Source organism: Pelophylax lessonae (assembly GCF_965119305.1).
Source record: "Pelophylax lessonae genome assembly, chromosome: 13".
NCBI lineage: Eukaryota > Metazoa > Chordata > Amphibia > Anura > Ranidae > Pelophylax > Pelophylax lessonae.
The window spans coordinates 66,409,767-66,432,115 of NC_138780.1; the positions used below are offsets into that span (position 1 = coordinate 66,409,767).

A 22,349-nucleotide genomic window follows, 5' to 3' on the forward strand; every position below is an offset into this window, starting at 1 on the left:
GAGGAGAGACCCCTGTCTCTCAGGACCTGGCTTTCAACAGCCATACCGTTAAAGCCAGCGACTGTAAAGCAGGATGGAAGATCGGTCCCTGAGACAGCAGATGTTCCAGCATTGGCAGCCGCCACGGAGGCTCTACGGCCAGGTGAACGATGTCCGCTTACCAGGACCGGCGAGGCCAGTCCGGCGCTACCAGAATCACCAGTGTTTGTTACGAGGCCAACCTGCGAAGGAACCTGGACAACAACTGGATCGGAGAAAAGGCATAAATCAGACGATACTGATGCCAAGGCACTACCAACGCGTCCGAGGTGTCTCCCAGAGGATTGCGCGTTCTTGCCACGAACCTTTCCACCTCATGGTTTAGCCGAGACGAACAGATCCACATCCGGGGAACCCCACTTCGCGCACAGCATTTGAAATACCTCCGGGTGTAGGGACCATTCCCCCTGGTCCAGGGTCTGGCGGCTCAGATAATCCGCCTGCCAATTCTCCACACCCGGAATGTGCACTGCCGATAACGCCAGGACATGAGTCTCGGCCCAAGACAGAATACTGGTAACTTCCTGGGCTGCCCGGGCACTCCTGGTGCCCCCTTGGTGGTTGATGTACGCCACTGCAGTGGCATTGTACGTCTGCACCCGTACAGGGCAGCCCTGAAGACGATTCGACCAGTGAAGCAGGCACAGTCTGCTCGCTCGTAATTCCAAAATGTTGATCAGGAGTGAGGATTCCTCCTCCGACCAAGTGCCCTGGGCAGACAGGTTGCCCAGAACGCCACCCCAGCCCGACAGGCTGGCATCCATGGTAATCACCGTCCACAGAATTGGCCGAAAGGATTTTCCGTCCGACACCGCCGGGGACTGAAGCCACCACAAGAGATCCAGTCTGGTTTGGTGACTCAGAGACACTCTCAGGTCCAAGGACTGAGGTAGTCTGTCCCACCTGGCCAGGATCTCCGCTTGGAGAGATCGCGTGTGAAACTGTGCCAACGGTATCGCCTCGAAGGTTGACACCATCAATCCCAGGGACCGCATACAGGTCCGAAGTGACGAGGATTTGTTGTCCCCGAGGGACCTGACCTCGCTCTGCAGGGTCCGGAGCTTGTCCTCCGGCAAGAACACCTTTGCTTGAGCAGAGTCCAGAACCATTCCCAGATACGGGAGACGAACCGAAGGCGACAAGGTCGAATTCTGAATGTTGATTGTCCAACCGAACTCCTGAAGCGTCTGGACCATAGTGGACAGATTGCGCAACAGGCTGTGACTGGCACTCGATCTTAACAGGAGATTGTCCAGATATCCCAAGACCGCAATGCCCTGTGCCCGCAGCAGGCCCAGAACAGGCGCCAAGACTTTGGTAAAGACCCTTGGAGCCGAAGCGAGACCGAAAGGTAACACCACAAACTGATGATTCTCCGCCATAGCGAATCGGAGGTACCTCTGATGACCCTCGAAAATGCCACCACCGAGCGAAATGATTCCATGCGGAATTTGCAAACGCGTACGAAGCGGTTCAGCGCTTTTAAGTCCAGAATCGGACGCACTTTGACCTCCCTTCTGGGAAAAGTGAACAGATTCGAGTAAAAACCCCGAAACCTGTCCCGATGAGGCACCGGGACGACAACCCCCTGGACGATGAGATCCTGCACCGCCTGATGCAGGTCCTGCAACCGCCCTGGGGTCAAATGAAGATTTGAGGGAAAGAATCTGTTCGCCGGCCGTGAAAGAAATTCGATCTTGTACCCTGACCGAATTATTTCCTGAACCCATCTGTCCGTGATTCGGAGCAGCTAAGGTTGGAGGAAACCGCGCAAACGTCCCCCCACCCCAGAAATGGGTGAGGGCGCCCCTTCAGGCAGAGGTGGACTGAGCCGGCGTCCCAGCCTGGCCGGATTTTTGTTTGCCGAACTATGGCTTTTTCTGGCCACCTTGGCCCTTGAAGGGTTTACCATTGTTCTGCGCCCTGAAGGCACGAAAGGACCCTTGATTAGGTTTAAAGGAGTGGTTCCGCTTACCGCGGAAACATTTTCCCTTAGAGTTCTGGGGCAGCAAAGTGATCTTGCCCCCAGTGACTCCTTTAACCAATTCACCCAGGAATTCCCCAAAAAGGCGAGACCCCGCATAGGGAATGTCAAGCCACCGTCTTCCTGGATTTCTGGTCAGCCGACCAGCTCTTTAACCAGATTAAACGACGGTTAATCACTGCGACACTGGACAGGCGTACTGCCAAAGGGGCCTCATTTAAAGCCGCATCGCACAAATACATGACCCCTTGATAAATCTGATCCACCATCTCCACTGAAGTGGGAGGGGCAGAGTCAGCCACGAGGGTGCGTTTGAGCACCTTGGTCCAATCCGCCACAGCCTGAGCCACCATTACAGAGGCAAAAATAGGCTTGAGCATGGAACCCGCCACCATGTAGGAATGTCGGGCAAGAGATTCCAGCCCATCAGTAGGGTCCCTAAACACCGGGGAGTCCTCGGTGGGGACCAATGTAGCCTTGTTCAATCTGGCCACCGTGTGATCCACTTGAGGAGGCACACACCAGCGCGCAGCCGTAGTGGGCGCAAAAAGGGTAGATAAGTTGAAACTTCTTCGGCGCCACGAAGGTGTGTTTTAAGTTACATCCACCATTTTGTTCTATAAGGCCTCTGCTTTAAAGAAATATATAATGTTTGGGGGTTCAATGTAATTTTCTAGTAAAAAAAAAAAACGGAATTTTTGTATAATCTTACCTGTAAAATTCCTTTCTCTGAGTCCTCCGACAGTCGCCGCCTCCTCTAAGTCATCACTATTGGGTATTGTCCACCTATCCGTTGGAATAGCTAGGCATATAGACTTAGTCAAAAGACAAAAGGCATTAGCATATACACACCCACGGGGGCTGTCCCATCTGGTCAATACCCCCCCTGCATCACCACTCCCAACTCAGTTTGGTAGCATAGCAGTAGGTAATAAGAACCCCAAAAGAGGGGCGGGGGCGGCGACTGTCGGAGGACTCAGAGAAAGGAATTTTACAGGTAAGATTTTACAAAAATTCCGTTTTCTCTTAAGTCCTCTGACAGTCGCCGCCTCCTCTAAGTCATCACTATTGGGATGCCCCAAAGCAGTATAGACATGAGGGGTGGGAGACGCAACCGTAGAAAAGGCAACGCAGTACCCACATCAGAGAAAGGAATCTTACATGCACCGTAAGAACCAACCGGGCAACAGAAAAAAACAATGCTCAACAGAAGCAACAGCCCAGGAAAGCAAATGCCAACAGCCAGGGACCCAGAGAAAAAATGCAAGGGTCCATCATGGCACAGCCGCACTGAGAACTTTGCGGCCAAAAGAAGCATCAGCTGATGCCAGAACGTCTACTTTGTAGAACTTGGAAAAAGTGTGCACCGACGACCAAGTCGTCGCCTTGCACACCTGGGCCACCGAGGCCAGATGCCAATAGGCCCAGGAAGTACTCAAAGACCTGGTAGAGTGCGCCTTAACAGGGAAGGGCGGAACCCGTTCCTTCAAGGCATAGGCCTGTTCAATGGTCTGTCTGATCCACTTGGCAATAGTCGCTGCCGATGCAGCCATGCCCTTCCGAGGTCCCTCAGGAAGGACAAAGAGAGAGTCCGCCTTCCAAAAGGATTCCGTAGACTTCAGGTAAACCCTGACCGCCCTGACAACATCCAAGGAATGCAAAGCAATCTCCTTTGGGTGCTTAGGCTTTGTACAAAGCGAAAGCAGGACAATTTCCTCATTAAGGTGGAACTCAGTGATCACCTTGGGAAGAAAGGACGGGGGTGTTCTCAACACCACCTTAACCTTGTGAATGATCAAGTAAGGGGAGCGGCAAGACAACGCTGCCAGCTCCGACACTCTGCGAGCCGAAGTGATCGCCACAAGAAAAGCAACCTTTTTCGACAGCAGAGGCAACGATATCTCCCTGATATTTTCAAAAGGAGCACGCTGCAATGCAGACAGGACCAAGTTCAAGTCCCATGGAGGTAAAGGCTCCTTCCTGGGAGGAGCCAAATGTCGCACACCTTGAATGAATGTGCGCACCAAGGAATGAGACGCCACAGGGCGTTGGAAAAGGACCGCCAGTGCTGATACCTGGCCCTTTATAGTGGCCAGCGCCAGGCGCTGATCCACCCCAGACTGGAGGAAAGCCAAGATTCTCGACACCGAGTAAGAACGAGGGGAAAACCCCCTGGACTCACACCAGGTGAAGTAGGCTTTCCAGGTACGGTAATAGATCTTACCAGAGGAAGATTTCCTAGCCTTGATCAGGGTAGGGATAACCTCAGAAGATAGACCCTTGTCCTTCAAGACCTGGGTCTCAACAGCCAGGCCGTTAAAGCCAGCGACTGTAAAGCAGGATGGAAGATCGGACCCTGAGACAGGAGATCTTCCCGCAGAGGCAGACGCCATGGAGGTGCCACTGCCAGGTGAACAACGTCGGCGTACCAAGACCGGCGAGGCCAGTCCAGCGCCACCAGAATCACCATGTGCGGTTCCGAGACCAATCTGCGAAGGAATCGGGATAGTAACTGAATCGGAGGAAAGGCGTACATCAGACGATACTGATGCCAAGGGGCCACCAACGCATCCAAACCTTTCGGTTTATCCGGGATGCGAACAGATCCACGTCTGGGGATCCCCACTTCGCACACAGCATCTGAAAGACCTCCGGGTGTAGGGACCATTCCCCCTGGTCCAGGGTCTGGCGGCTCAGATAGTCTGCCTGCCAATTCTCCACACCCGGAATGTGAACTGCCGAAATCGCCGGGACATGAGTCTCGGCCCAAGACAGGATGTCGGTCACCTCCCGGGCTGCTCGAGCACTCCTGGTGCCCCCCTGGTGGTTGATGTAAGCCACCGCGGTAGCATTGTCCGTCTGTATGCGAACAGGCAGGCCCTGGAGACGGTCCGACCACTGGAAGATACAGAGTTTTATCGCTCGTAGTTCCAGCACATTTATCGGGAGGGAGGATTCCTCCTCCGACCAAGTGCCCTGGGCAGACAGGGTGCCCAGGACTCCGCCCCAGCCCGACAGGCTGGCATCCGTGGTAACCACTGTCCACACCAACGGGCGGAAGGACTTGCCTTCCGCCACCAACGGGGACTGGATCCACCACAGAAGAGCCAATCTGGTCCGGCGACTCAAGGAGACCTCCAGATCCAAGGACTGAGGAAGTCTGTCCCACCTGGCCAGGATCTTCGCTGGAGAGCCCGTGTGTGGAACTGGGCAAAGGGAATCGCCTCGAAGGCCGACACCATCAAACCCAGGCCCCGCATGCAGGCCCTGAGTGACGAGGACGGATTGTCCCTGAGGGACCGGATTTCGTCCCGCAAAGTCCGGAGTTTGTCCTCCGGTAAGAATACCTTTGCATGAGCAGAGTCCAGAACCATTCCCAGATAGGGAAGGTGAAGCGACGGAGACAACGCTGATTTTTGAACGTTGATGGTCCACCCGAACTCTACCGTGATGGACAGATCGCGCACAAGGTCCTGACTGGCACGCGATCTCAGAAGCAGATCGTCCAGGTACCCCAGGACCGCAATGCCCTGGGCCCACAGCAGGCCCAGAACCGGTGCCAACACCTTGGTAAAAAACCTGGGTGCCAAAGCGAGACCGAACGGTAACGCCACAAACTGGTAGTGGTCCTCTGCGATAGCGAACCGAAGGTACCGCTGATGACCCTCGAAAATGGGGATGTGCAGGTACGCATCCTTCAGATCTATCGAAGCCAGGAATTCTTCTGGACTCAAGGAGACCACAACCGAACGGAGAGACTCCATTCGAAACTTCCGAATAGGCACTAAGTGGTTCAGCGCTTTCAGGTCCAGAATAGGACGCACTTTGCCCTCCTTCCTGGGCACAGTGAACAGATTCGAATAAAACCCCCAAAACCTGTCCCGATGAGGCACCGGCACAATCACCCCCTGAGCAAGCATGTCCTGCACCGCCTGATGCAAGTCCTGCAGACGCCCCGGAAGCAATTGGAGGAAAAGAATCTGTCCGCCGGCCTGGAAAGGAATTCGATCTTGTAACCTGATCGAACGATTTCCTGGACCCAACTGTCCGAGATCCGGAGCAGCCAAGGTTGGAGGAAACCTCGCAAACGTCCCCCCACCCCAGAAATGGGTGAGGGCGCCCCTTCAGGCAGAGGCTGAGTGTCCCGCCGAACCGGAATTGCCAGTCTTCTGCTTACCCGCCCAGGGTTTCTTCTGGTTGCTCTGGGCCTTGAAGGGCTTGCCCTTGGATTGGTTCCGAAAGGCACGAAAGGACCCCTGACTTGATTTAGGCGCAGAACCCCGCTTGCCACGGAAAGACTTGTTCTTCGGGTTCTGGGGTAGCATAGTGCTCTTACCCCCCGTGACGCCCTTCACTAGGGTATCCAACGCCTTGCCAAAAAGGCGAGAACCAGCATAGGGAAAATCAGCAACAGTTTTCCGCGAGGACTGGTCGGCCGACCAGCTCTTCAGCCATATCAGTCGCCGGTTAAGTACCGCGACACTCGAGAGGCGAGCCACCAAGGGGGCCTCATTAAGGGCTGCATCACACAGATACATGACTCCTTGATGGATCTGGTCCACCATTTCCAGTCGTGCAGGCGGCACGTCATTGGACACTAGGTTGCTTCTAAGCACCTTAATCCAATCAGCCACCGCCTGAGCCACCATGACGGACGCGAAAACGGGTTTGAGCAACGAACCCGCCACCGTATAGGAATGGCGGGCTAGAGACTCCAACCGCCGGTCCGTGGGATCCCGGAAAACCGGGGTATCCTCAGTAGGAACCAAGGTAGCCTTGTTCAGCACGGCCACAGTGTGATCTACCTGTGGAGGCACACACCATCGTGATTCCGTAGCCGGCGCAAAAGGATAAAGCAATTTGAACTGACTAGGTACCAGGAATGGACGTTTTAACGTGCGCCACATTTCATTAACAGTGTAATGGAATTCCGCTGGGCAGGGAAAAACCTACGCAGACTTGCGGGTCCTGTGCGTCCCAAATGAGGACACAACGCCCGGAGGACAGGGCTCATCCTCTAAATGCAGGGTTTCCTTAACAGAAACAATCAACTCATCCATGGTTGCCCGTTCTTCAGGTGACCCTGGGGAGGATGTATCAATACCCTCCACCTCAGCCTCCCCCTCAGACCCCAGGGGGTCTAAGGATGAGCGGGACCCTGAAAAGGGCACGCTTGCAGCAGTAGCAGCATCCATATCCCCATCTGAATCAGAAGAGAGAGACAGCCTTGGCCGTTTTCTCGCAGCCCGTTCAGACATCAGCATTTACATATTTGCCACTAAAGTCGCAACCACAGCAGCCAGATCAGGTCGCAGCGGGGCCACAGGAGAACTGGGGCCCCCCACTAAAGCTGGAGGAAACTTGCTTTCCTGAGAATCCATGGCTCAAGATAATAAAAAACTACAGAGCAAAAAAGTAGTGTACTGTCCCCTTAAATAGCGCTGCCGAGTGCGCAGCCCACCGCTACTGTCACAGCTGTGAAGACCCCCAAAAGGAGAAAGAAACTGAGCCAGAAGCAGTATACAGAAGAAGACAGAGAGATAAACTGCAGAGCCCGCAGATCGTTGCTACCTGTGTCTGTGCTGTATGAGAGGAAAAGGAAATGCTGCTGGAGGGGGCTGGCCATAAGCCAGACCCCAGGTAAAATGGCTGCCCCATAGGGAAGCATAGGAGGCTACACCAAGATGGCCGCCGACCAGCGGCCGAACCGATCGTTTCACCGCCCACAAAATGGCGGCGGATGGCGCCAAAATGAGCTGTATACTCGTCCCAGAGGGGCTATACACCTGTGCGTAGTAAAAACATGGCGGACCGCGCGATTTCACCCCCGCAGCAGTCGCCGCACAGCACACAAGTCTGTACCCCCAAACATGCACCTAAGGTGACACAGGGACAGGGACTTCCGGCAAACATACAGATCTGCACACAGCGAACCCCGCAGGGATCGCACAGGGAGTCACACAGGCACAGACATGGGGATACACAGCAACACAGACTGCCACCCCAGGCAGAGGCCCCCAACAGAAAGTACTTACCTGTACCCGATGGCGTGGGGGAGCCTCTATGCACGGATAAACCTCTGTCCTCATCTGACAGGGAGTGCCGTGAGCCAGGGACATGACGCTGCAGTACCGCAGACAAGTCCTGTGAGGTAGCCACCTCAGGGCTGCATCCCTGCAGCGAACAGGGATGGGTCGTTCTTAATGCCAGGGCGAACCATAGCTGAACGCTCGAAGGTGGGCTGGGGGTCCATCTGACCCTCTGTGCCCTGGAGAACCAGGGCGGCCAGTCCGAATCCCAGCACCGCATGATCCATCTTCATCCGAAGAATAAACTAACACTAAAGCTGACAAAATACACGGCTAGTAAAGTGAGAGAAAAAAAAAGAAAATCAAATAAAAGATTTAGGAAGGCTGAAACTGAAGCCCCAGCACAAGGTAGCCTGACTATTCCTGATGCTAGGCAAACTAAAACTGAGTTGGGAGTGGTGATGCAGGGGGGGTATTGACCAGATGGGACAGCCCCCGTGGGTGTGTATATGCTAATGCCTTTTGTCTTTTGACTAAGTCTATAAGCCTAGCTATTCCTACGGATAGGTGGACAATACCCAATAGTGATGACTTAGAGGAGGCGGCGACTGTCGGAGGACGTAAGAGAAAAATATTTTTACTTGTAAACAAAAAAAGTCACAGAAAAGGCTTGGTTTTCAAGTGGTTAGAAGAGTGGGTGATGTGTGGCTAAGATTGAGCATAAAATTCCGGGACAGTTCAAACACCCCCCAAATGACCCCTTTTTGAAAAGTAGACACCCAAAGCTATTTGCTGAGAGACATATTGAGACCATGGAGTATTTTATTTTAGATTTTGCCCTAAGTTTCGGGGGGGGGGTGACAATTAGTTTTTTTTTTTGTTATTTTTTTTTACAGAAAGTTGTCAATAAATGATATATTGCTCACGCATGCCATGGGAATATGTGAAATGACACCCCAAAATACATTCTGCTGCTTCTCCTGAGTACAGGGATACTACATGTGTGAGACTTTTTGAGAGCCTAGCTGTGTACGGGACCACGAAAACCAATCCCCATCTTCAGGTTTTCTAATGGCGTAAATTGCTTATTTTACCTCTGCACTACCTGTCACAGTTTCAGAGGCCCCGAAATTTCAAGATAGCAAAAAACCCCCCAAATGACTCCATTTTGCAAAGTAGACATACCAAGCTATTAGCTGAGAGGCATGGCGAGTCCATGGAATAGTTTATATTTTGCCACAAGTTTTGGGAAAATTATTATTTTTTTTATTTTTATTTTTTTTTTAGACAAAGTTGTCAGTAAATGATATAATGCTTACACATGCCATGGCTATATGTGAAATGACACCCCAAAATACATTCTGCTGCTTCTCATGAGCACAGGGATACCCCATGTGTGAGACTTTTGGCAGTCTAGCCACATACAGGACCCCGAAAACCAATCCGCACCTTCCGGCTTTCTAAGGGCGTAAAGCAGTGGTGTCCAAACTTTTTTCAAAGAGGGCCAAATTTGATGAAGTAAACATGCGTGAGGGCTGACCATTTTGCCTGACATTCTTTGGACCATTAAAATTAAATGCAAATTAACAATTTTATGCAAAGTTTATTGCAAACGGCATACTTTTCATTTCGTCACATGGATGACAAATCTAAACAGGTGTTATGCCAGTTATCATGGAGAGAGCGCTGGTCCTGTTATACTAGCGCCAAATTTATTTGTGTTTTTTAGTGCTCCCTTATCAGGCTAAAGCCTCGTACACATGATCAGATTATCGAATGATCTTGGGTCCGATTTTTGTTGCATGTTTGTCGGATATCGAAAGTGAAGAGGTTACTTTAATACGAAAATTCCCGTACGACAGAATTTAACTTCAGAAGTGATGTCATGTGTTGAATTGTTTTGTATGTGTTCTTTCGTTTGTGAGCATGCCTAGTCTTGCTATAACGATTTTTTTCCAACGATAACTGTACTAATTAAAGGAAAATCGGACATATGATAAAAATTTTATAGCCTGCACATCCAGATTTTGTCGTCCGAAAATTCGTTATCGGCTGTTGAAAGCACTATACTAACAATCCGAAAATCGGCAGATCGTTCGGCGGATGAAATTTTACTTCCGATTTTCGTATCGTATTTACAGGCCTTAAGTCTGAGGCCATATTGAGCAAGGGATATAAAGCTGGTGGGGATGGGTGGTGGATGTTAACATTTAGTGTATTCACAAGTAACATGGGTGTTGAAAGATCCAGAGATCCCAGTGGTCCTGAGCAGCGCTCTGGGATTCACAGGGGCCACAACAATAGATTTTTCCAAATTATCTGTGGGGCCATATTAAAGCGGCCTGGGGGCCGCAAATGGCCCGCGGGCCGGACTTTGGACATGCCTGGCGTAAATTGTTGATCTCACTCCTTATTACCTATTCACACTTTTGAATGCCATGATGGCACAACCCCCCCCCCCCCCCACAAATTACCCCATTTTGCAAAGTAGACACTCCAATCTATTTGCTGAGAGGCATGGTGAGTATTTTGCAGCTCTCATTTTTTTTGGAAAATGAAGAAAAAACAGGAAAATGCATTTTTTCCCTCTTTTTTCAATTTCCAAAACTTTGTGACAAAAAGTGAGAAAATGCAATGAAAAAATGTACGCCCTTTGAAATTCTGATGGTGGGGATTGGTTTTCGGGGTCCCGTACACAGCTAGGCTCCCAAAAAGTCTCACATGTGGCATCCCTGTACTCAGGAGAAGCAGCAGAATATATTTTGGGGTGTAATTACACATATACCTTTCGCATGTGTGAGCAATATATCATGTCAATGTGTACTTTGTGTAAAAAAAAAAAAAAGTAATTTTAGTCATTTTTTAAACACCTGTGACAAAAAAAATGAAATATTCAATGAGTTCAGCATCCCTCTCAGGACATTCCTTAGGATGTCTACTTTCCAAAAAGTGGTAATTTGGGGGGGGGTTTGTACTGCCCTGCCATTTTAGCATTTCATGAAATGAGATAGGCAGTCAGAAATTAAACCTGCGTAAATTCCAGTATTTACACCATAGTTTGTAGACGCTATAACTTTTGCGCAAATCAATAAAAATACACTAATTTAAAACAACGGTACAGCACTAATAAGGTGCATTCAGTGATAATATGTAAAAATAAAAGAACATATATCTATGCAATATTAAGGTGCTATAATACATAAATCTGTGCAGTATTAAAGTGCCATAGTACAAATAACTGCGCAATATTAAGGTGCTATAATAGAAATAAAGTGCTTGTAATAAATCAAATTCATATAATATATAAATAATTGAAAGATCCAAAGAGTCCAGTGGTCTTGTGCTAGAATTGGTGCAAAATTAGCTTGATGACGATAATCCAGCCAGTGTTTTACAAGTGAATCTGGTGAGATAATTGGCCTCTCACCTGAAGTTTTGACCTGTGTTTCACCACAAGGTCAAAATTAGCAAATAATCACCCGCAGGGATTAGCAGGCTCTCTCACAGCCTCTCAGTAGACACACTGCTGCCCGAAGATAGCCAAACATAGGGACACGGATCTCATCATGGATATCACATAAAAAATAAAAGGCACAGGATCTAATGCTCTCAGTATGAACAGGGGTTTTTATTCAGGACAAACAAATGGTAAAAAAACTCACATGTACAGGCACAACTCATAGTGCATGGAAACCGCAATTATAGAGCAGCAAACTAGCTATAAGCTTCCAGGTTGCCGGTAGAGACTCCGCCCCCCTATACGGGGTACGTCATCTGTCAATCAGACGCTCGACTTCCTACTGAGATTTTTTTTGTCAAAGACATGTAGCTAAATACATTTTGGCCAAAAAATATGACAAATTGAGTATATTGGATATTTTTTAAAAGACAAACTTGAAAATGTAATTTTTTCTCAAATTTTTTTGCTTTTTTTTTATTAATATCGCAAAAAAACTGAATTTTTGTAAAATCTTACCTGTAAAATTCCTTTCTCTGAGTCCTCCGACAGTCGCCGCCTCCTCTAAGTCATCACTGTTGGGTATTGTCTTCCTATCCGTAGGAATAGCTAGGCATATAGACTTAGTCCAAAGACAAAAGGCATTAGCATATACACACCCATGGGGGCTGTCCCATCTGGTCAATACCCCCCCTGCATCACCACTCCCAACTCAGTTTTAATCTGCCTAGCGTCAGGAATAGCCAGGCTTCCCTTGTGCTGGGGCTTCAGTCTCAGCCTTCCTAATCTTTTTATTTGATTTTCTTTGAAAATGTCAGTTTTTTCTTTTACTATACTAGCTGTTTATTTTGTCAGCTAGTGTTAGTCTTCTCTTCGGATGAAGATGGTTCATGCGGTGCTGGGATTCGGACTGGCCGCCCTGGTTCTCCAGAGCAAAAGGGTCAGATGGACCCCCAGCCCGCCATCGAGCGTTCAGCTATGGTTCGCCCTGGCATTACGAACGACCCATCCCTGTTCGCTACAGGGATGCAGCCGTGAGGTGGCTACCTCACAGGACTCGTCTGCGGTGCTGCAGCGTCATGTCCCTGGCTCACGGCACTCCCTGGCAGATGAGGACAGAGGTTTTCCGTGCATGGAGGCTCCCCACGCCATCTGGTGCAGGTAAGTACTTTTCTGTGTGGGGCCTCTGTTTGGGGTGGCAGTCTGTGTTGCTGTGTGTTCCCCGTGTCTGTGCCTGTGTGACTCCCTGTGCGATCCCTGCGGGGTTCGCTTGTGCAGATCTGTATGTTGCCTTGGGGGTCCCTGTCCCTGTGTCACCTTAGGTGCATGTTGGGGGTGCAGACGTTTGTGCGGCGACCGCAGCGGTGCATTTTCGCGCGGTCCGCCATCTTTACTATGGGCACACATGTATAGCTCCTCTGGGCCGATCATGCATGTCATTTTGGCGCCATCTGCCGCCATTTTGTGGGCGGTGGAACGATCGGTCCGGCCGCATGTCGGCGGCCATTTTGGCGTAGCCTCCAATGCATCCCTATGGGGCAGCCATTTTCCTGGGGTCTGGCATATAGTCCAGCCCTCTCCAGCAGCACTTCCTTTCCATCAGCAGCAAGGACACTGGTAGCAACGCTCTGCGGGCTCTGCAGGTTATCACTCTCAATTTTCCTCTGTATATCGCTTCTGGCTCAGTTTCTTTTCTCCTTTGGGGGTGTTTCATCACTGTAGCAGTAGCGGTGGACTGTGCACACCGCAGCGCACTTCAAGGGGACAGTACACCGTTTTCTTGCACTGTTGTTTGTTCTGATAACTTGAGCCATGGATTCTCAGGAAAGCGAGTTTCCTCCAGCTTTAGTGGGGGGCCCCAGTTCTCCTGTGGCTCCGCTGCGACCCGATCTGGCTGCTGTAGTAGCGACTTTGGTGGCAAATATGGAAATGCTGATGTCTGAACGGGCTGCGAGAAAGAGGCCCAGGTTGTCTCTCTCTTCTGATTCAGATGGGGATATGGCTGCTGCTGCTGCGAGCATGCCCTTTTCAGGGTCCCGCTCATCCTTAGACCCCCCGGGGTCTGAGGGGGAGGTTGAACTGGAGGGTGTTGATACATCCTCCCCAGGGTCACCTGAAGAACGGGCGACCATGGATGAGTTAATTGTTTCTGCTAAAGAAACCTTGCATTTAGAGGATGAGCCCTGTCCTCCGGGCGTTGTGTCTTAGTTTGGGATGCACAGGACCCGCAAGTCTGCGCAGGTTTTTCCCTGCCCAGCGGAATTCCATTACACTGTTAATGAAATGTGGCGCACGTTAAAACGTCCATTCCTGGTACCTAGTCGGTTCAAATTGCTTTATCCTTTTGCGCCGGCTACGGAATCACGATGGTGTGTGCCTCCACAGGTGGACCACACTGTGGCCGTGTTGATTCCTTGGATGTTGTCAGGGCGATCAGGGTTTACCTGTCGTCTACAGAATCCTTTCGGAAGACGGATTCCCTCTTTGTCCTTCCTGAGGGATCTCGGAAAGGGCATGGCTGCGTCCGCAGCAACTATTCCCAAAATGGATCAGACAGACCATTGAGCAGGCTTACGCCTTGAAGGAACGGGTTCCGCCCTTCCCTGTTAAGGCGCACTCTACCAGGTCTTTGAGTGCATCCTGGGCCTATTGGCATCGGGCTTCGGTGGCCCAGGTGTGCAAGGCGGCGACTTGGTAGTCGGTGCACACTTTTTCCAAGTTCTACAAAGTAGACGTTCTGGCATCAGCTGATGCTTCTTTTGGCCGCAAAGTTCTCAGTGCGGCAGTGTCATGATGGACCCTTGAATTTTTTTCTGGGTCCCTCGCTGTTGGCATTTGCATTTCTGGGCTCTTGCTCCTTTTGAGCATTGTTTTTTTCTGTTGCCCGGTTGGTTCTCTTACGGTGCATGCAAGATTCCTTTTTCTGATGTGGGTACTGCGTTGCCTTTTCTACGGTTGCCTCTCCCACCCCTCATGTCTATACTGCTTTGGGACATCCCAACAGTGATGACTTAGAGGAGGCGGCGACTGTCGGAGGACGTAAGAGAAAACGAAATTTTTGTAAAATCTTACCTGTAAAATTCCTTTCTCTGAGTCCTCCCACAGTCGCCGCCCCTGCCCCTCTTTTGGGGTTCTTATTACCTACTGCTATGCTACCAAACTGAGTTGGGAGTGGTGATGCAGGGGGGATATTGACCAGATGGGACAGCCCCCATGGGTGTGTATATGCTAATGCCTTTTGTCTTTGGACTAAGTCTATATGCCTAGCTATTCCTACGGATAGGAAGACAATACCTAGCTATTCCTACGGATAGGAAGACAATACCCAACAGTGATGAGGAGGCAGCGACTGTTGGAGGACGTAAGAGAAATAAAAAGCGCAAAGATGATCAAATACCACCAAAGGAAAGCTCTGTTTGTGGGAAAAAAAGGACGTAAATTTCGTTTGAGTACAGCACTGCATGACCGCGCAATTGTCAGTTAAAGTCACGCAGTGCCAAGTTGAAAAAAGGGCTCTGGTCTTTGAGCAGGAAAATCCTCCGGGGCTTAAGTGGTTAAGGTCTACAGGTACTAATAGACCCCAAACCCCTCCTCTGCACTTAAAGCATTTAAAACGCCAAGTTTGACTGTTTTGAATGCTGTAATATTTTTGAATTCGGCGCCGCCAGTACCCCGAAGTGATGCCATGAAATAGAGACTCGGTCAGACAGCGGCGGTGCAGATGGAGACCCGGTCAGGTGGCGTCGGTGAAGGTAGGATGCCCGGGTCTCCTGGTGGGACAGGAGACTCGGGCGAGCTGCGGAAGGCGGGGGGAGGGGGTGGACGTCCCCTCCCGATCCTTGGAATGACAGCCGAGCGGCTTCTCAGTCGCATCGGTTGTCATTACAAGACAGCCGACCGTCGGCTATGGACACTGGTACCGGGGTGATGCCTCTAACTGCAGGCATCACCCCGCTACATGCACTTTCCCGAAATATCGGCAATATCGGTAAATCAAAAGGCTGATTCCGATATATCGGGGAAATTGCATATCAGCCCTCAATATATTGGCTTTGCCGATAATCGGTCGATTCCTAATATATGATGTAGCCGTCTCATTGTTTACCTAATTTGTCTGTTCAAATTACTGTGCAAATAAAAAAATCTTTTGTAAAAGAAAAATCAACAATATAGTTTACCTTTTATTAGAGTGACAGCGCGATCTGCATGAACACTAAATAAAACTCCTTGAAAGCATCCATTGGTGGTTGTAATTTTGATAGTCTTCCCAATCAAATCGTTCAGTATGCATTTACCCGAAGCAAAGTCCATATTGAAATTTTAGTGGAATTACCTGAAAATAAAATTCCAGCAAGAAAAATTAAATTAACCTCAAGTGTATATTCTGACAAATTCATACAGCTATCTGTGCCCTTCTCCATACCTAGGAAGTTCAAAAGGTTTACCTTCAATATAAAAATGCTACTTATTTTCATCAAGATTTGTCATGCTTGTACAAAGATGTACATTATATTACCAAAAGTATTGGGACACCAGCCTTTACACGCACATGAACTTTAATGGCATACCAGTCTTAGTCTGTAGGAGTTGGCACACCCTATGCAGCTTAAACAGCTTCAGCTGTTCTGGGAAGGCTGTCCACAAGGTTTAGTCTATGTGTCTATGGGAATGTTTGACCATGCTTCCAGAAGCGCATAAGTGAAGTCAGGCACCAATGTTGGACAAGAAGGCCTGGCTCGCTGTCTGCGTTCTAATTCATCTGAAAGGTGTTCTATCGGGTTGATCAGGACTCTGTGCAAGCCAGTCCAGTTCTTCCACCCCAAACTCACTCATACATTTCCTTAATGGAGGTTGCTTTCTGCACTGGTCCAAATCATTTGGTTGGGGGGGGGGGTGTGTTATGGTGTGGGGTTGGGCTTGGGCCATTCGTTCCAGTGAAGGGAACTCTTACGGCATCAGCATACCAAGACATTTTAGACAATTTCATGCTCCCAACTTTGTGGGAACAGTTTAGTGATTGCCCCTTTCGCCCTTGTTTCATCTTCATCATCCTGGTAGATGGCAGCAGATTTTTATCAAGAATGTTACATTTTTCCATTCATCCCTTCAATGATATGAAGTTTGCTAGTACCATATGCTGGAAAACAGCCCCACACCATAATGTTCCCACCTCCAAACTTCACTGCTGGCATGGTGTTTTTGGGTGATGTGCAGTACCATTTGACCTCCAAACATGGTGTGTATTATGGGCTCCAACCAGTTAAATTTTAGTCTCATCTGACCAGACTATATTCTCCCAGTATTTCACAGGCTGTCTAAATGTTATGCAACAAACTTTAAAGCAGAACTCTGGCATTGGCAAAAAAATACCCCAGTAGTACACCCCTCTACACAAAACACTAAACAGTTAATTCATTTGTGAAATTCCTTACCATTGAAGAGAAAAGTCTAACTGAATTTTCAGTTAGTCTGCTCTTTAATTTAGAAAAAAACAGCATCTTCTCTGCCAAGGAGGAGGTTTTACAGCAGGGTTTACATATCCTCTCCCAGTCTACACTATAATGAAACTACACTTCCCATCATGCTTTGTGAATTGCAGTGAATGTGGGAGGGTACAATAGGCCTGTACATGTTTAATGTGAACAAGCCCAACATGAATCACAACCCCTCATTCTGCAGCCACACTAATTAGCAACTGACAGCAGGATAGGTAGGTTGGACTTAGAAATGCAAAGCATGCATTTTCAAAAGGTTTAGTTAATTCTATCCTATCTCCCTCCTCTAGTTCCTCTGTTACTGTTTGTTCTGCGATCTTCACATGTGATCTCTCCCCCTCCAGCCACAACAGGAGATAAGCATATTGCCCTTACTCGCTCTATGTAATTACCGAACTGTAGATACATGCCAATAATTTTATATTTTCCCCACGGTACTCTGCTGTAATTCAGTATAATAAGTATTCCTCCTTCTCCTGTAGCTTTGAGATCTTTCTAAAAAGCAATCAGTGCTTGTATGGTGTATATGAGCACATGCCTAGCTGCAACACAGAAAGAAAAAGAGCCGGTGTTCCGTGAGAATTACCTACCCCTCGTCACTTCCGGTGTACGAAAGTGTCTGTAACTCGGCGGTTTACATTAAAACAGCGCGCCAGAAATATGAGTCATCTCCGCTGCTATCCCTGACACTTCCCTGGTCTCGGCTACTAAAAATAAAACCGGAGGCGGCTGTATGACAACATTAATCACGGAGCCGAGAGCCACTTTTATATTTAGTAGACAAGATCAGGGAAGTGACAGGGACAGGAGCGGAGCTTACTCATATTGCAGCACAGCTGTTTTAATGTACCCGCCGCGATGGTAGGTTTTTTTCACGGAACAATCATCATTTCATACTAGTGCGCATGCGCACTAGGGGCTGTGAGCATGCGCACTGCCAGGGTAGGTTTTTCTCACGGGGTAGGTAATTCTCACGTTACACCGGGACATGCTGCTTTACATCAGCATACGGCACAAGTAAATGTCTGCATGTGATAATAAAAAAGTACAGTGCTAACTTACTAATCAATAACTTCATTGTGGAACCTTTTAATTTATGGTAAATTTCAATAGTACCACAATACCAGTCTCTGATATGCAACTTCACATGTAATATACAAAACTGAACATAAGCCATAAAAAAATGAAACTTTGCAGGGATGGTGGAAACCCCTCCTACAGATATCTTGCAGTGGACGTGTCCACTGCTTATCAGTGCCTATCAGTGCAGCATATCCGAGCATATCAGTGCAGCTCATCAGTGCAACCCCATCAGTGCAGCATATCAATGCCCCATATCAGTGCCCCATTAGTGCAGCCCATCAGAGTATATTAGTGCAACAGGAATCACAGTAAGAATCCCGAGGATTGCCAGCCGAGACACACAGAGCGGGGATTTCCCACTGTGACACAGGAGGTATATGAAACTACCACCACTGTCAAAGTCCTGCCTCCTGGACCAGCTCCTATGAGAGAGCACACATTTCACATACCAGCTGTGTCACAACGGGAGATTTCTGCTCTGTATGATCCGACCAGCTATCCTCATGATTCTTACTGTGATCCTTGTGCAGCAGTGGACAATGACTGGCATGTGGTGGTGGGGGGGGGGGGGGGGGCGTTGGTGGATGGTGATATGGCGTGCTGGCAGGAAAACAGAGTAAGAGGAGGTCACCACGTAATATTGACGCCCACTACAGCAAGCAAGGACGGAAGTACATCCCTACTTGCTGGAAAAGAGAACTATAAATGGGCTGTGCCAAGACCGGTGGCCGGGGGAAAAGGAGGAAAAGCCACTGGTCTTACAAACAGAAAAAACAATCACAGGGCAGTAACCATTTTATTTGAAAATCATCAAGCTATTACAGCAGGGCTCGACAAACTCCGGGCGCCAGGTCGCTAATTCTAGTCGCAAATGCGACCTGGCGCCTGGGGTGCCCTGCAGGAGGTGTCCTGTCCCTTTTGCGCCCCCACCTCCTCCCCGAGTGCACGGACTTCCGCGCCGTCCGAAAATTGAGGCCCCGGCTTTTCGGCCTTCTTCTGTGAGATGAGAGAGGCTTCCAATGTGGAACTGGCGCCCTCTTGTGGTGGCCGGGAGTAATGAGTTTCCACTGCCTGTTCTCAATGCATTCTCATCTCCTTCCCAAGAGGAAATGAGAGGGAAGTTTTTGCAGGCATCATCTCCCTGTCCACTTACTTTCCTTAAAAGGAGAGTGGACAGGGAGTGTGGTTATTATTATTATTATTAATTTATTTTTTAAATTTAAAATAAATAAATAATAATAATATTTTTTTTCTTTTTTCTTAATTATTATTATTAAAAAAAAAAATAATATATATATATATATATATATATATATATATATATATATTTATATATATATATATATATATATATATATATATATATATATATATTTATTATCTTTTTTTTTTTCCCCTCATCGCCATGCCACAGCCAAAGGCCCCTTTCACACAGGCTGTCTGATCAGGTCCGCCTGTAAGTTTTTCAGGCAGACCTGATCGGACCCTTCATTCTCCTCTATGGAGCAGTAATCTGCTGCCATCTGATCCTGTCTGCCAAAAACAGACGGATGGTGGTTCTATTTTCTATCCATCCCGTTGATCGGATCAGATGGCATCGGATGGAAAGAGACAGACAGTCTGTTTCCATCCAATTGAGCTATAGAGGAGAGTGGGGTTCTAGTCGTATTTATGTGTAAATTTAGTATCCGTTTTATTAAATAAAGCTTGGTTGTTAGTTAAAAAAAAAAAAAAACTGGCTGCTAACTTTTTTAGCTGGCTTCTAGATTTCAGGCAAATTTGTCAAGCCCTGTATTACAGAGCAACTACTGGGCTAAGAAGAAAATGGATGGCATATTCGGTGAAGGTAGATCAGCAACAAGGACATGGAAAAGTTTTTGGTCCGAGTTCTCCTGTAAAACGAGCTTCAACATTCTTTTTCTTGAGCAATGAAATCTTTTGTGGTGTGAGCATGCATACAGGCCATGGCAACTGAGTCCAAATGTAAACAGTGCAGCACATGACAAGAACTTTTCATAAATGAAAAAGGACTAATAATTGCAGGGAATTAAATATCAGAATAAAATGGTAAAAAATATGACATAAAATGAACCTAATCATAGGTAATTAACGTCCATAAGTGCCGGTTCCCACCAACGCGGCACGACTTCGGGGGCGACCTGTGAAGTCGCGTGCACCGCGACTTGCATGGACTTTACAGAATGAATGTCTATGCAAGTCGCTCCAGGTCGCCTCAAAGTAGTACAGGAACCTTTTTCTGCGTCGCTCCTATTAGAACGGTTCCTGTACCACACAATAGGGCCGTGACTTGTCAGGCTGACAAGTCGCCTGACAAGTCGTATAAGTGTGAATGAGCTCTTATGATGCTGGTAAAAACATAGGTGTTAAAAAACATAGGTGTTAAAGTCCATCAATGTCAAGGAGATGCAGCCTTTTGTGGAAAGTAATGAATCAGCCTCCCATGCATAGGATGTGTAAAGAAACAGCCCATCCACCAAGGCAAAACACTGCCTCTCACCTCAATTCCCTTAACCCTATAAGGATCATAAAGTCTGATTACAAATCCCAAACCTGTCCACTTCTTGAAAGTAAGCCAGGATACAGGAAAGGTCTCCAAGTGGATATAAACTACTGTCCCAGTGCAAACAGAAAGCGAGTGTATAATCAAAGTGATGGCCGCGGGTGATGTCATAACTCCTCTCCCCATACGCGTTACGTCCGTGGGTGGGACTTCATCAGTGGGGTTGGAGTTACGTCAAAACCCGCTCCTTACGTAAGATGTACCATAACAACTAAATGCCAATTCCTGTCACTAAGAGGAGGAGAGAGCACCATGCCCCACATGCCACCCAGGAACTGAAATTCCTCCACAGATAGGACGCCGGAAGAGCTCCAATACAAATGCCTATGCCAGCAAAGCGGCATCACCTGTCTGACAACATTAAACACAGGTTCATATTCTAAACATAATTAAATATATTATTAAAAAAAGGAATAAATAGAAATATATTTTAACCTAATAAAAGACAAACCACGGCCACCATTGCAAAAATTAGACAGAATCATTAAAAATCATTCGTATGCATACAATATAATAAAGAACATTATCTATAAGAAACAATTAAGATCAAAATGAACATTAGGACCACCAGGAGTTAAAGCGGTTGTATATTCAAAAAAAAAAACCCTGCAAGACAAAGGCATAATGAGCTAGTATGCATCGCATACTAGCTCATTATGAAATACCTTACCTTAGAACGAAGCCCCGACACGGACCCCCGGATACCACTGTGGGAGCGGACATGATCCCTCAACGTCTCTTCTGAGTTCGGCGGCTCCGGTGCTGTGAGTGGGCGGAACCGCGATGACGTCACTCCCGCACCTGCGCGGGGGATTAACTTTCCGGCAACTTCCCAGCAAGGAACTCTCTACCTCCTTATCGATCACGGATTGATAGTAGCCCTTTTGTTGAAATCTATCAACCAACACCTATTAGTGAGTATATAGGAATTTGTTGGTTTAAAGTAATTGCGGGTCCTAAATACCACTCCTTTAAAAAAGTTTCAAGATCCAAAAAGACCATTTTGACAGTACTTAAATTCCAGGTGAGACTAATACTTCTATTGTTGATATTCATTTGAACCATAAATAATTCAAGGCTTGCCATATCAGCAGAAGAGCGGACAGCAAAAGAGCAGAAGACCAGAAGAGCGGAGAGGAGAAGGCCAGAAAAGCGGAGGGGAGAAGACCAGAGCGGAGAAGACCGGATGATTTTTTAATAAACTTTCCAAAGCGTCTCCTGTCGTTATTCACATACACTACCTTTTATGGGGTGAATGGGTAGGGGTACAGTGTACCCATTACCCATTCACATAGGGAGGGGGTCCGGCATCTGGGGGGGCCCCCTTGTTAAAGGGGGCTTCCAGATACTGATGAGCCCCCTGCCCGCAGACCCCCACAACCACCGGCCAGGGTTGTGGGGATGAGGCCCTTGTCCTCATCAACATGGGGGCAGGGTGCTTTGGGGTGGGGGGTGCAGTGCTGACCTGGTATGGTCCAGGGGGGGTGGGGCCACGCGCTAGTCCCCTCCCCCTTCCTGCCTACTGGGCTGCATGCTCTGATAAGGGTCTGGTATGGATTATGGGTGGGACCCCCACACCGTTTTTTCAGCGTGGGGCTACCCTCAAATTCCATACCGAACCCGAAGGGCCTAGGGGGGGACCCGCACGCCATTTTTTATTCCCATTTTGGCGTGGAGTTCT

The 22,349-nt window shown here is 48.4% G+C and overlaps 1 protein-coding gene across 1 annotated transcript in view; it reads right to left on the reverse strand.

Annotated features, from left to right (window-relative positions):
- The window catches only part of EXD1 (exonuclease 3'-5' domain containing 1), a gene marked incomplete at its 5' end in the record, with an annotated part of 442,032 nt that extends 426,212 nt beyond the window's left edge, over window positions 1–15,820 (reverse strand). The window contains one exon of the mRNA XM_082242816.1: window positions 15,688–15,820. Coding sequence (XP_082098942.1) covers window positions 15,688–15,820 — 133 coding nt within the window. The remainder of the gene's footprint in view (window positions 1–15,687) is intronic.
- Window positions 15,821–22,349: the final 6,529 nt, after the last annotated feature.